The sequence below is a fragment of the Manis javanica genome, chromosome 12, assembly GCF_040802235.1.
Source record: "Manis javanica isolate MJ-LG chromosome 12, MJ_LKY, whole genome shotgun sequence".
Classification (NCBI taxonomy): Eukaryota; Metazoa; Chordata; class Mammalia; order Pholidota; family Manidae; genus Manis; species Manis javanica.
Window position 1 is genome coordinate 28,119,375 of NC_133167.1, and position 16,205 is coordinate 28,135,579.

Sequence of the window (16,205 nt, forward strand, 5' to 3'; positions counted from 1 at the left end):
TCTATCCTTTGGGGTGAGTGGTGTGTTGAAGTCTCCTAAAATGAATGCATTGCAGTCTATTTCCCTCTTTAGTTCTGTTAGTATTTGTTTCACAAATGCTGGTGCTCCTGTTTTGGGTGCATATATATTTAGAATGGTTATATACTCTTGTTGGACTGAGCCCTTTATCATTATGTAGTGTCCTTCTTTATCTCTTGTTACTTTCTTTGTTTTGAACTCTATTTTGTCTGATATTAGTACTGCAACCCCTGCTTTCTTCTCACTGTTGTTTGCCTGAAGTATGTTTTTCCATCCCTTGACTTTTAGTCTGTGCCCGTCTTTGGGTTTGTGGTGAGTTTCTTGTAAGCAGCATATAGATGGGTTTTGCTTTTTATCCATTCTATTACTCTGTGTCTTTTGATTGGTGAATTAAGTCCATTTACATTTAGGGTGACTATTGAGAGATATGTACTTATTGCCATTGCAGGCTTTAAATTCGTGGTTACCAAAGGTTCAAGGTTAGCTTCTTTAGTATCTTACTACCTAACTTAGCTCACTTATTGAGCTGTTATATACACCGTCTGGAGATTCTTTTCTTCTCTCCCTTCTTATTCCTCCTCCTCCATTCTTCATATGTTGTGTGTTTTGTTCTGTACTCTTTTTAGGAGTGCTCCCATCTAGAGCAGTCCCTGTAAGATGCCCTGTAGAGGTGGTTTGTGGAAAGCAAATTCCCTCAGCTTTTGCTTGTCTGGGAATTGTTTAATCTCACCATCATATTTAAGTGATAGTAGTGCTGGATACAGTATCCTTGGTTCAAGGCCCTTCTGTTTCGTTGCATTAAATATATCATGCCATTCTCTTCTGGCCTGTAGGGTTTCTGTTGAGAAGTCTGATGTTAGTCTGATGGGTTTTCCTTTATAGGTGACCTTTTTCTCTCTAGCTGCCTCTAAAACTCTTTCCTTGTCCTTGATCCTTGCCATTTTAATTATTATGTGTCTTGGTGTTGTCTTCCTTGGATCCTTTCTGTTGGGGCTTCTGTGTATTTCCGTGGTCTGTTCGATTATTTCCTCCCCCAGTTTGGGGAAGTTTTCAGCAATTATTTCTTCAAAGAGACTTTCTATCCCTTTTCTTCTTTCTTCTTCTTCTGGTACCCCTATAATACGAATATTATTCCTTTTGGATTCGTCACATAGTTCTCTTAGTGTTGTTTCGTTCCTGGAGATCCTTTTATCTCTCTCTATGTCAGCTTCTATACGTTCCTGTTCTCTGGTTTCTATTCCTTCAATCGCCTCTTGCATCTTATCCATTCTGCTTATAAATCCTTCCAGGGTTTGTTTCATTTCTGTGATCTCCTTCCTGACATCTGTGATCACCCTCCGGACTTCATCCCATTGCTCTTGCATTTTTCTCTGCATCTCATCCCATTGCTCTTGCATTTTTCTCTGCATCTCTGTCAGCATGTTCATGATTTTTATTTTGAATTCTTTTTCAGGAAGACTGGTTAGGTCTGTCTCCTTCTCAGGTGTTGTCTCTGTGATGTTTGTCTGCCTATAGTTTTGCCTTTTCATGGTGATAGAGATAGCTTGCAGAGCTGGTACGAGTGACAGCTGGAAGAGCTTTCCTTCTTGTTGGTTTGTGGCCTTCCTCTCCTGGGAGAATAGCGACCTCTAGTGGCTTATGCTTGGCAGCTGTGTGCAGACAGGGCTTCAGCTACCTACCTGGTTGGTTTGGAGTTTATCTCTGCTGTTGCTGTGGGCATGACCTGGCTGGGCTCCTCCTCCAAAATGGTGGAGCCCCATTGGAGGGGTAGCGGCCCGGAGGCTATTTATCTCCGTAAGGGGCCTCTGTGCCCCCTGTTACCCAGGGGGTTAGAGTGCCCAGAGATCCCTAGATTCCCTGCCTCTGGGCTAAGTGTCCTGCCCTGCCACTTTAAGACTTCCAAAAAGCACTCCAAACCAAAACAACTACAGCAACAACAAAAGAGAAAAAAAAAAGGGAAAATCGTGCGATTTTCTTTGTCCTCAGGCGCTGATCTCAGGCATCCACTCCCCGGTCTTGCTGCCCTGTTTCCCTAGTATTGGGGTCCCTCTCCCTTTAGGGCTTCCAAAAAGCACTCGCCAAAAAAAAGGGGAAAAAAATGCGTGATTTTCTTTGTCCTCAGGCGCCGGTCTCAGGCACCCGCTCACTGGTCTTGCTGCCCTGTTTCCCTAGTATTGGGGTCCCTGTCTCTTTAAGGCTTCCAAAGAGCACTTGCCAAGAAAAAAGGGAAAAACGTACGATTTTCTTTGTCCTCAGGCGCCGGTCTCAGGCACCCGCTCACCGGTCTTGCTGCCCTGTTTCCCTAGTATTGGGGTCCCTGTCCCTTTAAGGCTTCCAAAAAGCACTCGCCAAAAAAAAGGGGAAAACGCACGATTTTCTTTGTCCTCAGGCGCCGGTCTCAGGCACCCACTCACCGGTCTTGCTGCCCTGTTTCCCTAGTACTGGGGTCCCTGTCCCTTTAAGGCTTCCTAAAAGCACTTGCCAAAAAAAAAATGCCACTCCCGTTACTTTGTTCTCCGGCGTCAGCCTCAGGCACCCGCTCACCGGTCCTGCTGCCCTGTTTCCCTAGTATCCAGGACCCCACACATGCACTGTGTCTGCGCTCTGGTCTGGAATCCTGGGGCTGGTCTTCAGCAGTTCTGGGCTCTCTTTCCCTCCCTGCTGACTCCTCTCCACCAGCCAGGGGCCGGGGGGAGGGGTGCTCGGGTCCCGCAGGGCCGGGGCTTGTATCTTACCCCCTCTGCCAGGCGCTGGGTTCTTGCAGGTGTGGATGTGGTCTGGATGTTGTCCTGTGTCCTCTGGTCTCTATTTTAGGAAGGGTTGTCTTTGTTATATTTTCATAGATATATGTGGTTTTGGGAGGAGATTTCCGCTGCTCTACTCACGCCGCCATCCTGGCCACCCCCCCCCCCCCATTTTTTAATTGGGTTGTTTTTTGGTTGTTGAGGCATGTAAGTTTTTGATATATTTTCATTTATGAATATATTCTCCTGTACTGTGGGTTGCCTTTTTGTTCTGTGATACTGTCCTTTGTTGTACAGAAGCTTTTTAGTTTGATGTGTTCCCACTTGTTCATTTTTGAGTTTATGTCCAGGAAAAAATTTCTCATGTTTATGTTCAAGAGATTTTTGCCTATGTTTTCTTCTGAGAGTTTTGCGGCTTCACGTCTTACATTCAAGTTTTTAACCCATTTCAAGTTTACTTTTGCATATGGAGTGAGTAATCCAGTTTCATTCTCTTACATGTAGCTGTCCAGTTTCCCCAACACCATTTATTGAAGAGGCTGTTTTTTCCCCATTGCATATTCATGGCTCCTTTATCATATATTAATTAACCATATATGCATGAGTTTATATCTGGGCTCTGTATTCTGTTCCATTGATCTGTGGGTCTGTTCTTTTGCCAGTACCATACCATTTTGATTACTGTAGCTTTGTACTGTAGCCTTGTACTATAGCCTGAAACCAATGAACATAATCCCCAGATTTTTTCTTTTCTCAGTATTGCTTTGTGATGTTTGCTTTTTAAATTTCTAAAAGTGGGACCACAGCAGCCTTTAGTTTAGTGTTAATTTTACCCCACTACTGAGGCAGTATGCTTCCAAGCAGTCTACTGAGAGCCTGACGTATTACAGATTTTTCCACTTTGGGTGGTGGGAACACAGCTGCAGAGATTTGTTTTGCCTATTCTTCAGAGCTCTGCTCTTTGTATACCTCTCTCCACCCCAGTTCTGCCCTTTGATTCAAACATTTTTTGGTTAGTTAGATGTGGATGGTCACACCAAATAAATATCTGTGTCTGAAGTTGATTGTGAAGGATGGGCTAAAGAACAGATTTGTCTTTAGTATATAAGTTGATGTTCAAGTTATGAAAATGAATGAGAATTCCCATAAATGAAATGAGGACTGAGCAGAGAAAGGAAAAGAAGAAAAATAAAGAGCATGTGATGGGAGCAAGCGAGGAGGTAAAAAGATTCAAGGTAAAGGGAAAAGAAAAATAAATGGATTCCTTGCATAAGAGATATCTAAGTGAGATAGGATTGAAAAGTATTTGTTGAATGTTTCTGTATTATTTAACCTAGATTGGATGTTTTTCTTTTTTTATACACTGCTATATTGAATTTGCTATTATTTTTTGTATCTATCATCATCAGTAGGATTTGCCTATAATTCTCCTTTTGCCGTATTGACCATATGAAATTTTGGTGTCAAGTTTATGCTAGCCTTATTAAATGAGGATATTTCCTCTTTTTCTGATATCTGGAAAATTTTTTGCATGCTTGGAATTGTTTTTCCTTTGAATATTGGTAGAGCTTATGTTAAAATTATTTGGTGCAGGAGTTTTCTATATGTGTGTTTAATAAGTGATTTGATTTTAATTAATGGATATGGGACTCTTCAGGTATTCTACTTCCTCTTGAGTCAGTTTTGTAACTAACAGTTCCAAAAAATTTGTGCTTTTTGATTAAGATTAAAAATGTTTTGGCCTGAAATTTATTATTATATATTTTCTTTTTATTTTCTTTTATCCATAGTTACATATTCCTTTTCATTCCTAATATTTTTACTTTTGTTTTTTTCTTATTGATTTGATAAATTTCACCAGTTTGCTATTTGTTGGTATTTTCAGAAAACCAGCTTTGATTTTTCTTCATTCTTCCTCATTATGTATTTGTGTTCTATTTTGTCGATTTCTGTCTTTATTTTCTACTTTATTTATATCTATACTGTTGTTGTTTTCTAATTTAAGTAGTTAGATGTGAATTTCTTTTTCTTTATCCTCTTTAGGATTTGTTGGGTCCTTCAGTCTGTAGTCTGCCATCTTTATTTATTTTTTGTGTTAAGGTATCATTGATATACACCTTTACGAAAGTTTCTTGTGAAAAACATTGTGGTTACTACATTCACCCATATTATCAAGTCCCCCCCGTACCCCATTGAAGTCACTGCCCATCAGTGTTTAAGATTCCACAGATGTAGACTGCTGTCTTTCATCAGTTCTGGAAAATTCTCAGCCATTATCTCATGAAATAGTGCCTTTCCCCCATTGTCTTTCTACTCAGAATCCAGTTGGAACTATGATATACTTTCTCACTCTGTCATCCATCTTTCATATTTTCTTTCCTTGTTTGTACTGTATTCTGTATAAGTTTCTTAGTTTTGTCTTACATCTATGTCTAAGCTTCTGTTAGATCTGTTTATTGAATTTTAAATTTTAGTTATTTTCTTTTCTTTTCCCAGAACTTCTCTTTAGTTCTTGTTCATATCAACTTGCCATTTATTCATATTCTTAAGGCCCTCTCTTATTTCTTGAAACATCTTACCCATACTTGTTTCATATTCAATGTCTGATCGTTCCAATATCTAAAATTAGCTGTCTCTTGTTTCTGTCAGCCCTTTACTTCACATACCTTGTTTCCTTTGGTGTTTGTGAAGATTTAATGTTTTTTATATGTTAAAGTTTTAAGAAAAATTGTCTGTGAGAATTTTTTTAATGCTAGGGTAAAAGTGGATTTCCCCAGAGAGGATTTATATTTGCTTCTGTAAAGCACTTAGAAACACTATTAGTCTGAGACCATTAAAAAAAAAGTGGCAAAATATACATAACATATACCATTTTAATCATTTTTAGTTGTACAATTCAGTGGCATTATGTGCATTCACATTATAGTACAATCGCCACCTCTCAATCTCAAAACTTTTTCACCTTCTTAAGCCAAAACTCTGTACCCGTTAAACAAAAGTTCCCCATCTTCCTCTCCCCAACCCCTGGCAACTACCATTCTACTTTCTGTCTCTGTTAGTGTGACTGCTCTAGGTAACTCATGTAAGTGCATATATAATGAATGTCCTTTTCTATCTGGCTTATTTCATTTTGTATAATGTCTTCAAGATTCATCGATGTTGTATGTGTCTTGTGATGACAATGTGTTGTTTTGTCCTCATTCTGTTGGTAAGGTCTGTTGCATTGGTTGATTTTTATATGTTGGATCCAGCTTGCATTCCTAGAATAAATCACATTGGTCATGGTATATAAATCTTTGTTATGTGCTGCTGGATTTGGTTTGTTTGTATTTTGTTGAGAAGTTTGCATTTGTATTCACAAGGGATATCAGTCTGTAGTTTTCTTTCCTTGTGCTGTCTTAACTAATTTGGTATTGGGGTTATACTGGCCTGAAAGAATGAGTCGGGAAGTGTTCCCTTTTCTTCATTTTTTGGAAGAATTTTTGAAGGATTGATGGTAATTTTTCTTTTAAACATTTGGTATAATTCCCCAGTGAAGCCATCTGGTCCTGAGACTTTTTGTGGGAAGTTTTTTTTATTACTAATTCAATCTCTTTTCTTGTTACAGGTTTATTCATGCTTTCTGTTTCTTGAATGAGATTCAGAAGTTTATGCCTCTCTAGGAACTTGTCCGTTTCATTTTTTCATCTAATTTATTGACATACCATTTTTTTATAATAGTCCCTTATAATCCTTTTCATTTCTGTAACATAGGTAGTAATGTTCCCTCTTTCATTTCTAGTAATGGTAATGTGAGTCTTCTTGGTTAATTGAGCTAAAAATGTTGTCAATTTTGTTGATAATTTCAAAGAACCAGTTTTTGAATTCATTGAGTTTTCTCTATTATACTTCTCATTTTTTCATTAATTTCTTCCTTACTCTTTATTATTTCCTTCCTTCTGCTTGTTTTGGATTTAGATTTCTCTTCCTCTACTTTCTTAAGGTAGAATGTTAGGTTATTGGTTTGACTCTTTAAAAAAAAAGTGACTATAGGTGTAAATTTCTCTCTGTTGCACTGCTAAATAAGAGAAAATAGATAACCATCTGCCCCATCTCCAGAGAGGGGAAAGGGGCTGGAAATGCAGTTAATCATTGATTATGCCTACATAAGGAAGACTCCCTAAAATCCCAATAGTATGGGATTGAGAGAGCTTCTGGGTTGGTGAGTTCATGGAGAGGTGCTGAGAGAATGCTGCACCCAGAGAGGTCACAGAAGCTCTGCACCCCTTCACACATACCTCATTCTGTTTACCTCTTGCATCTGGATGTTAATCTTTATCCTTTATTATAACCTTTAATAAACTGGAAAATGTGTTTCTGTAAATTCTGTGAGCCATTCTAGCAAATTAATTGCACCTTAGGAAGCAGTCACGGGAACTTCTGATTTTTAGCCAAATCAGGCAGAAGCTGTGGGTAACCTGAGGATCTACAGCTTGTGGTTGGCATCTGAAGGTGGGAGCAGTCTTAAGGGACTGAGCCCTTAACTTGTGGCATCTGACACTATCGTCAGGTAGATAGTGTCATAGTTGAGTTAAATTGTAGGGCATCAAGTTGGTGTTGCAAGACAGTTCTTTGGTTTGAAGAAGAACCACGCTTTGGGAACCAGAATTGTTTTGTGTGAGAACTAAAAGACAATATGGAAGAATGCCTAGGAAGGAAGAATCTTGAGTTTTTTCTTTATAGTCTCCAGTAAGTTATGATAGCTGTATTCCATTTTTACTCATCAAGATATTTTCTAATTTCCTTTGAGATTTGTTTTTTGGCCCATTGATTATTTAGGAGTGTATTGTTCAATTTATATAAATTAATGAATTTCTCAAATTTCATTCAGTTATTAATATCTAATTTTCTCTGCTGTTGTCTTTAGAAACTTTGTAGATTTAACTTACAGCTTTAACATTTAGATGTATGACCCACACAATATTTTTTTCATATGGTATGGTCAGGGCCAAGTTTCGTTCTTTTTTAAGTATATGGATTTGTAGTTGTTCCAGTATTATTTGTTGAAAATACCTTTCATTTCCTGTTTAAATGCTTTGACATCTTTGTCATTAATTGACAGAAATGTGAACCTATTTCTGAACTCTCTACTCTGTTCCATTGACTAATTTTTTTATTTTTAGGCTACTTCCAGTTCTCTTATTACTGTAGTTTTATATTACTTCTAGGAATTCAGTGGTTTAAATCCTGTGACTTAGTTCTTTTTTATGATTGTGGTGACATCTCTTTAAGTTTTTCATTTTTCCACAGAAATCTTAGAAACAAATAGTTGTATTCTATAAAGTGGCCTATTGTGATTTTGTTTTTTATTATAATTCAGTTTGTGGAGAATTGACATTTTAACAATAGTGAGTCTTCCAATCCATGACATGGAATGCTGCACTAGGTTCGGCGTTTTCAATTTTTTCTCAGTAATGTTTAATTTTTTGATAGGAAGGTCTTGTAAATATTTTTCTTAAATTTGTCCATAAATATTTTGTTTTTAATGCTCTTGTAAACCGAATTATTTTTATAATTTTACTTTTCATTTGTTTGCTGCTTATGTAGAAATAAATTTTATTGTTAGGTTGACATTAGTCATGAATCATAGATTAGTCACTAATATATACTGCAATTTTGATAAACTCAGTAGTGTAGATTTCTTGGTAAATTTATAATTTTCTTTGCAAATAATTATGTCATCTATACATATGGTTTACTTCCTCCCTTTCAATCTTTTATGCCTTTTATTGTTTTTTCTGGCCTTACTGCACTGGCTAAGACCTTCAGTAAAATATCAAGTGGAAATAGGGAAGATGGACATATTTGCTTTGTTTTCTTTTTCTTGGATAAAATATCCATGACATTTTGACTTAAAACAATTTTTTGTATATGAGGTTCATTTCTTTTCAGATCTGTCTGATTGTTTCTGTTGGTCTTCTGTTGCTTTCTTTCTTTGTAAATCGGTCCTTTAAACATTTCACATGTAATTATTTTATATTCTTTATCTCACAATTCTAACCTTTGGAGTCCTTGTAAGTCTCTGTCATTATTTTTTTCTTCTTGTCATGCAGAGTGGCTCACTTCCTTATTTGCATGGTAATTTTGAATTTATATGTCCTAGACTTTCCCTAGAATCTTAGGTTGAGCTGCTTTATCTTCTGGGGATGAGGTTTTATATCCACTGTTAATGCCCCTATCATTATGTACCCTGAATACATACCCTTTTGCTCCATGCTTCCAACTTGAGCCTCAGTTCTGATTTTTTTTTTTAATGTTTGTTTTTGACCTAGCAGTTTGAGGAAGAGATTTCTTCTACTTCCTTGGAAACAAACAATGCATCCATAGGTGTACCCTATCCACTATGTAGTTGTTTTTGGTTCAGGAGAGTATCTAAGTTTCCATATTGCCATAAGTCTTTCATTCTTCTGTTTTGTTTTAGCTGTTATCCTCTATCACACATACATATAATTCCCAAATCTTTTTCTCATGTCTCTTTCTTTTGAGATTGAACTGTCTATTGAATATTTCTCATTGAATATTCTGTCAATACCCTAAATTCAGCATTTCTAAATATTAGACTCATTATTTTCCTCAATATGTGTGTCTGTTTCTGACTCCCATGTTTTTATCAGAGATGTTACCATTTTGCTCTGGTTTTAATAAACAAAAATGAATTTTATTTGGAGAATTTCATGTCGTGCCTTAAGATTCTGGCATGAAGTCTTAGGAAATCAGGTTTGGAGTTTACTGCTCCATATTTGGAGTTCTTAGATTTATAAAAATAATAATTTTATTAATATTTTAATAGTATCTATTAAATATAACACTTTAATGATGAATTTTATATTTATCAATAAAGTAATATCAATATTTATTAATAAATTTTGATTACAGATACTGTGATTATTTTAATAATTCCTGTACTTATATTGTGATTTTATATATATCATTTCTTTTTTGTTTACTTATTTATTTTTTTATTAAGGTATTATTGATATACACTCTGATGAAGGTTTCACATGAAAAACAATATGGTTACTACACTTACCCATATTATCAAGTCCCCCCACATACCCCATTGCAGTCACTGTCCATTGTGTAGTAAGACACCAGAGTCACTAATTGTCTTCTCTGTGCTACACTGTCCTCCCCATGATCCCCCCACCCCCACACCATGTGTGTCAATCATAATACCCCTGAATCCCCCTCTCCCTCCCTCCCCATCCATCCTCCCACACCCCTCCCCTTTGTTAACCACTAGTTCCTTCTTGGAGTCTGTGAGTCGGCTGCTGTTTTGTTCCTTCCATTTTTGTTTTTTTTAAGGTATCATAGATACACACTCTTATGAAGGTTTCACAATAAAAATAATATGGTTATTACATTCACCCTTATTATCGAGTACCCCCTATACCCCATTGCAGTGTAGTAAGATGTCACAGAGTCCCTGTTTGTCTTCTCTGACCTACACTGTCTTCCCTGTGACCCCACACACACATCATGTGCACCAGGCATGATACCCCACAATCCCCTTCTCCCTCCCTCCCTCACTCCCTCCCCACCCGCCCTCCCCCGGCCCTCCCCTTTGGTAAACACTAGTCCCTTCTTGGAGTCTGTGAGTCTGCTGCTATTTTGTTCCTTCAGTTTGCTTCGTTGTTATACTCCACAAATGAGGGAAATCATTTGGTGTTTGTCTTTCTGTGCCTGGCTTATTTCACTGAGCATAATACCCTCTAGCTCCATCCATGTTGCTGCAAATGGTAGGATTTGTTTCTTTCTATGGCTGAATAGTATTCCAGTGTGTATATGTAGCACATCTACTTTATCCATCCATTTACTGATGGACACTTAGGTTGCTTCCATTTTCTTGGCTATTGTAAATAGTGCTGCAATAAATATAGGGGTGCATATGTCTTTTTTTTTTTTTAAGAAAAGGTGATTGTCCCTCACACTACCTATTTTTTTTTTTTAATTTTATTTTGGTATCACTAATCTACAATGACATGAAGAACATGTTCTTCATGTCATTGTAGATTACTAGGCTCCCCCTTCACCAAGTCCCCCCCACATACCCCTTCATAGTCACTGTCCATCAGCGTAGTAAGATGCTGTAAAATCACTACTTGTCTTCTCTGTGTTGCACAGCCCTCCCCGTGACCCCCCAACACTATATATGCTAATCATAATGCCCCCTTTCTTTTTCCCTGCCCTTATCCCTCCCTTTCCACCCATCCTCCCCAGTCCCTTTCCCTTTGGTAACTGTTAGTCCATTCTTGGGTTCTGTGATTCCGCTGCTGTTTTGTTCCCTCAGTTTTCCTTTGTTCTTATACTCCACATATGAGTGAAATCATTTGGTACTTGCCTTTCTCCACCTGGCTTATTTCACTGAGCATAATGCCCTCTAGCTCCATCCATGTTGTTGTGAATGGTAGGATAAACATAGGGGTGCATCTGTCTTTTTCAAACTGGAGTGCTGCATTCTTAGGGTAAATTCCTAGAAGTGGAATTCCTGGGTCAAATGGTATTTATATTTTGACCATCTGAGGAACCTCCATACTGCTTTCCACAATGGTTTAACTAATTTACATTCCCACCAGCAGTGTAGGAGGGTTCCCCTTTCTCCACAACCTTGCCAACATTTGTTGTTGTTTGTCTTTTGGATGGTGGTGGTCCTTACTGGTGTGAGGTGATATCTCATTGTGGTTTTAATTTGCATTTCTCTGATGACAGGCGATGTGGAACATCTTTTCATGTGTCTGTTGGCCATCTGAATTTCTCTTTAGAGAACTGTCTATTCAGCTCCTCTGCCCATTTTTTAATTGGATTATTTGCTTTTTGTTTGTTGAAGTGTGTGTGCTCTTTATATATTTTGGATGTCAATCCTTTAACAGATCTGTCATTTATGAATATATTCTCCCATACTGTAGGATACCTTTTTGTTCTATTGATTGTGTCCTTTGCTGTACAGAAGCTTATCAGCTTGATATAGTCCCACATGTTCATTTTTGCCTTTCTTTCCCTTGCCCGGGGAGATATGTTCATGAAGAGGTCACTTATGTTTATGTCCATGAGATTTTTGCCTATGTTTTTTTCTAAGAGTTTTATGGTTTCATGACTTACATTCAGGTCTTTGATCCATTTCAAATTTACTTTTGTGTATGGGGTTAGACAGTGATCCAGTTTCATTCTCTTACATGTAGCTGTCCAGTTTTGCCAGCACCATCTGTTGAAGAGACTCATTTCCCCATTGTATGTCCATGACTCCTTTATCGTATATTAATTGGCCATATATGTTTGGGTTAATGTTTGGAGTCTCTAATCTGTTCCACTGGTCTGTGGGTCTGTTCTTGTGCCAGTACCAAATTGTCTTGATTACTGTGGCTTTGTAGTAGAGCTTGAAGTTGGGGAGTGAGGTCCCCCCCACTTTATTCTTCCTTCTCAGGATTGCTTTGGCTATTCGGGGTCTTTGTTGGTTCTATATGAATTTTAGAACTATTTGTATATGTAGAAGAATGCTGTTGGTATTTTGATTGGGATTGCATTGAATCTGTAGATTGCTTTAGGCAGGATGTATTGCCTGCAATTTTATAATTATTTCCTCCCTGCTTTCTTCTTCCGTCTCTCCCGACAGTGTCCTCTTCCTCGTGCATAGCTCTGTTACTGTTACTTATTTTCGTAAAAATCTACATGGTTCTTCATTGCCCGTAGAATAAATAAACTTTTGATCTGGTGTTTAGCATTAGAAAGTTTATCTTACCCACCATCATTCCTTCCGTGCCCCACCCCTTAGCTGCACCAGGCTACTTAGTCCTTCCTGTTCCCCAGCCTCCATCTCTGTATCTTGCTTATTTTGCTTTATCCTTGTGAGGTGCCCGTTGTCTCTCATCTTCAAATTCTACCCTTTCTTCACAGTTCAGCTCTATTGTCATCTGTACAAAGCCTGTCATTCAGAATCTTTCTAATGAACTTGGACAGCACTTTATCTGTACCTCTCTTATGTTGCTTAGTGCTTTCTACCTCATACTAAAGATGTAAGATACAGCACTCACTGACTCAACTAGAACTCCCAAATGGAGCCCCGCTGTGGGACTTACGGGGACAGTTCAAAATAAAGATTCTTGGGCCTCATGCCAAGTAATTTCTAGTTCAGTGGATCTAGGGTAGGCCTAAGTTTACAGAGTAGCCTGTTAGAAGCCATTCTGAAGGAAAAAAGAGTGATACCACTTGAGAAGCCAAGCAATGATTTACAGCAGATTAATAAGATAATATATAGTCTGTATTATCTGTCACATGTGTGCTGTTTATTTATGTTATGGTAGAAGAGAAAGAAGATAAAATAACATGGGCCAGTTTTCAAGTCTAGTGTGCATTCTTCCTAACAGTAAAAAGTGAAACCACATTATTTCCATAGAAATGTGACCTTTCTAACCTCACTGGAGGTAGACATTGCTAACTAACCACAGTATTCTTATTGCTGAGCCTAGGTGTGTCCTCAGCATCATTTTCAACATAGCACTTCCCTAGGGGCCACCAGTCATTAGATATTTGCATAATGGCAGGAAAACCTCTATGTTAACCCAAGTATTAGAAATGTTGTTTAGGGTATGTCCTGTAGTTTAAAAAAAAGATACTGTAAACTGACTGTGATCCCAACAATCAGAATTCTTTATGTGCTTATTAGCAGAATAGTGTAGTTAAAGCCAGTACATCTCAAAGGAGGTTCTTTGATAATGCCCTGGTAGAATTCACTGCTCTATTTCTGGTGTGACCTGATGTCTTTCATGAAATTATACTGAGTTTTTCCTCCTAACTGCCATGTCATTTATTCAGAATTTTTACTAAGTAAAGGTAAAGAAATTACTTTCTTCCTAAGAATCCCTAGTCACTTAACTTTTAGAGGCACTCATGCATGAAGGCCTAATGATGACATGCTGGAAAGGTTAAGCTCTGAGAGCATTGGATTGTCTCTACTGCCTTACTTAATGTTGAAACATTGTCCTTATTTTCAACTCTACCAAAATGTCTTCCTCTAATTTTGTTAAGCTTGTGCTCATGTGACACAAGTCTTAGCCCCGAGCATCCAGCCACCCTTTCTCACCCACTTTTCCCCTTTCTAAAACAAGCCTAACGCTTACCAGTTTTTTACTTCTCTCCCTGCACTTTCCAGGTCAGATGACGATGACACGGAGAGTAGGAGCTCCAGGGTGACCCAACTTTGCACTTACTTTCAGCAGAAATATAAGCACCTCTGCCGCCTGGAGCGAGCAGAATCTCGTCAAAAGAAGTGCCGGCACATGTTTAGGAAAGCCTTGCTGCAGGCGGCCAGTAGAGAGCCCGAATGTACTGGTCAGTTAATACAAGAGCTGCAGAAAGCGGCATGCAGTCGAACCAGGTTAGAGCCATACATAGCCGCCTGTCTCAGTCTGTTTTCTGTTCTCTGTATTTTTTTTAGGGTAGTTGAGACACAATGGGCAGTAGGCATTGAGGCCTGAATACAATTAAGGATTGTATTTTGGGTTTTTTGCTCAGAAAATATTCTATACAGGTAACAAAATAATACTGCCAGGAGCTGATGGTGAAATTAAAGCATAGTGTAATTTTGTTGGAGTTTGATTATAATTAATTCAGTAAAGGATTTGAGAATATTGCCTATCTTTAAAAAAAATACAATGCTTAGAAATTTTATATGCTATTTAGAAGTAATATTTACAGTTTTTACTACATAAGAAATAATTTACATTTTTCACTTAAACAGTTGACCTTTGAGCAATATGAGTTTGAATTGTGCAGGTCTACTTATATACATGGATTTTTTTCAATAAGTATATTGAAAAAGTTTCTGGAGATTTCTGACTATTTGAAAAAACATTTTCTTCTCTTTAGCTTACTTTGTTGTGAGAATACAATATATAATTCATATAACATACAAAATCTGTGTTAATTGACTGTTTATGTTACCGGTAAGGCTTCTGGTGAACAGTAGGCTATTCATGTTAAGTTTTGGGGGAGTTAAAAAGTTACATGTGGATTTTTGACTGCAGGGGAATTCACACTCCTAACCCTGCATTGTTCTAGGGTCAACTGTATTATTTAAAAATTTTCTTGCCGGTGTATTTTCTGTTAATATCTGCATTATCCCACATACTGTATGTTCAAAATAGTTTATAATGGATTTCTTTTGGGGAAAAAAGCCTTTGTTTATATTGCAGTACTTGCTTATTGTGAAAAATTTGAAAACTATAGAGTAGATAGAAGGGGAAAATCTCTGTAATAGCATCCACCATTCACAAAACAAATCATAAGCACTATGAATGTTTTGTTCTGATTCCTTCTAGTCCTTTTCTGTGTGTGTATTTGAAATCTCTAGTGAGCCATATGTTTGTATTAAAAAGTAAAACTGAGGTAATGGTGTATATATTTTTTATTTCCTGCCTTTTTTCCACTTAACACTGAATCATGACCATTTTCTCATGATATTAATTATTTAAAACATAGCTTTAAACAGCTTCATAATACGGATGTCAACTCCTGGACTTTCCCTATTTTATGTATATATTTAAGCAAAACTGGATCCATACTATTTGAGTTAATGTCCAGTTTATTCCTTTAAAAATATATCATAGCCATCTGCCTACATTCCTAACATGATTTGTATTTCTTACATAATATTTTAGTGATTGAAAATCCATATTTTGGAAATGTAGATTTATTTGATTCTTCAGTGAAGATATCATAGTGTATTACCATTTTGGAAGTTTGCTTATCTAGGTGGTGAAAACTTAAATTGAATCATAATTAGATTATTCACCTTTTGAAAAATACTAGCTTAATTGAATTAAAATATTTTTAAAACATTAAAGGAAATAAGTTTTATATTTGGAAGGTTTAGTTTCATATTGAGTTTACTTTTTCACACTTTTTGCTTATTATTTTTTCAGGTAACAACCTTGAACATATGTGTATAAAACATTTTAGGAATTCATATACCTAAATTATAGCAGTGATTATCTCTAGATGGTGGAATTTTTGAGAGGTAAAAATAATTTGTAGCCTGTATATTGTAATTTTTCTGTAGTGATCATGTGTCATGAAAGGGTTTAGAACAAACAAAACTAAAAAATAACCTTTGCTTTGTAACTATTGATCATATTTCTTATACCTATATATGTATTATTTTTCCTATATATTTGAAATTTCATTTTAGTATTGCATGTTCTGGTTTTCATTTTATTCGTTGTAAGAAGGTATTATTTTACAGTTGCATATCTCAGAAAGATACTGTGCCCTTAAGAGTTTCTGTTTCTTGGCATAGAGTTGTTTGAAACTATGTATGTGTATCTAATATATCTGCTTAAGGATTGCAGCCTATTTTCCCTCATTCTTAGAGCTCCAATCCTCTGTAAGGGAGGTAGTGTCTGTTCTAGA

At 37.0% G+C, this 16,205-nt stretch overlaps 1 protein-coding gene across 11 annotated transcripts in view; it reads left to right on the plus strand.

The window, feature by feature from the left end:
- The window catches only part of INO80D (INO80 complex subunit D), a 78,493-nt gene that overhangs the window by 34,443 nt on the left and 27,845 nt on the right, over nucleotides 1-16,205 (plus strand). For all 11 annotated transcript variants that reach the window (XM_073218295.1, XM_073218289.1, XM_073218297.1 and 8 more), the window contains one exon: nucleotides 13,948-14,172. In XM_073218295.1, the coding sequence (XP_073074396.1) occupies nucleotides 13,948-14,172 (225 nt within the window). The remainder of the gene's footprint in view (nucleotides 1-13,947; nucleotides 14,173-16,205) is intronic.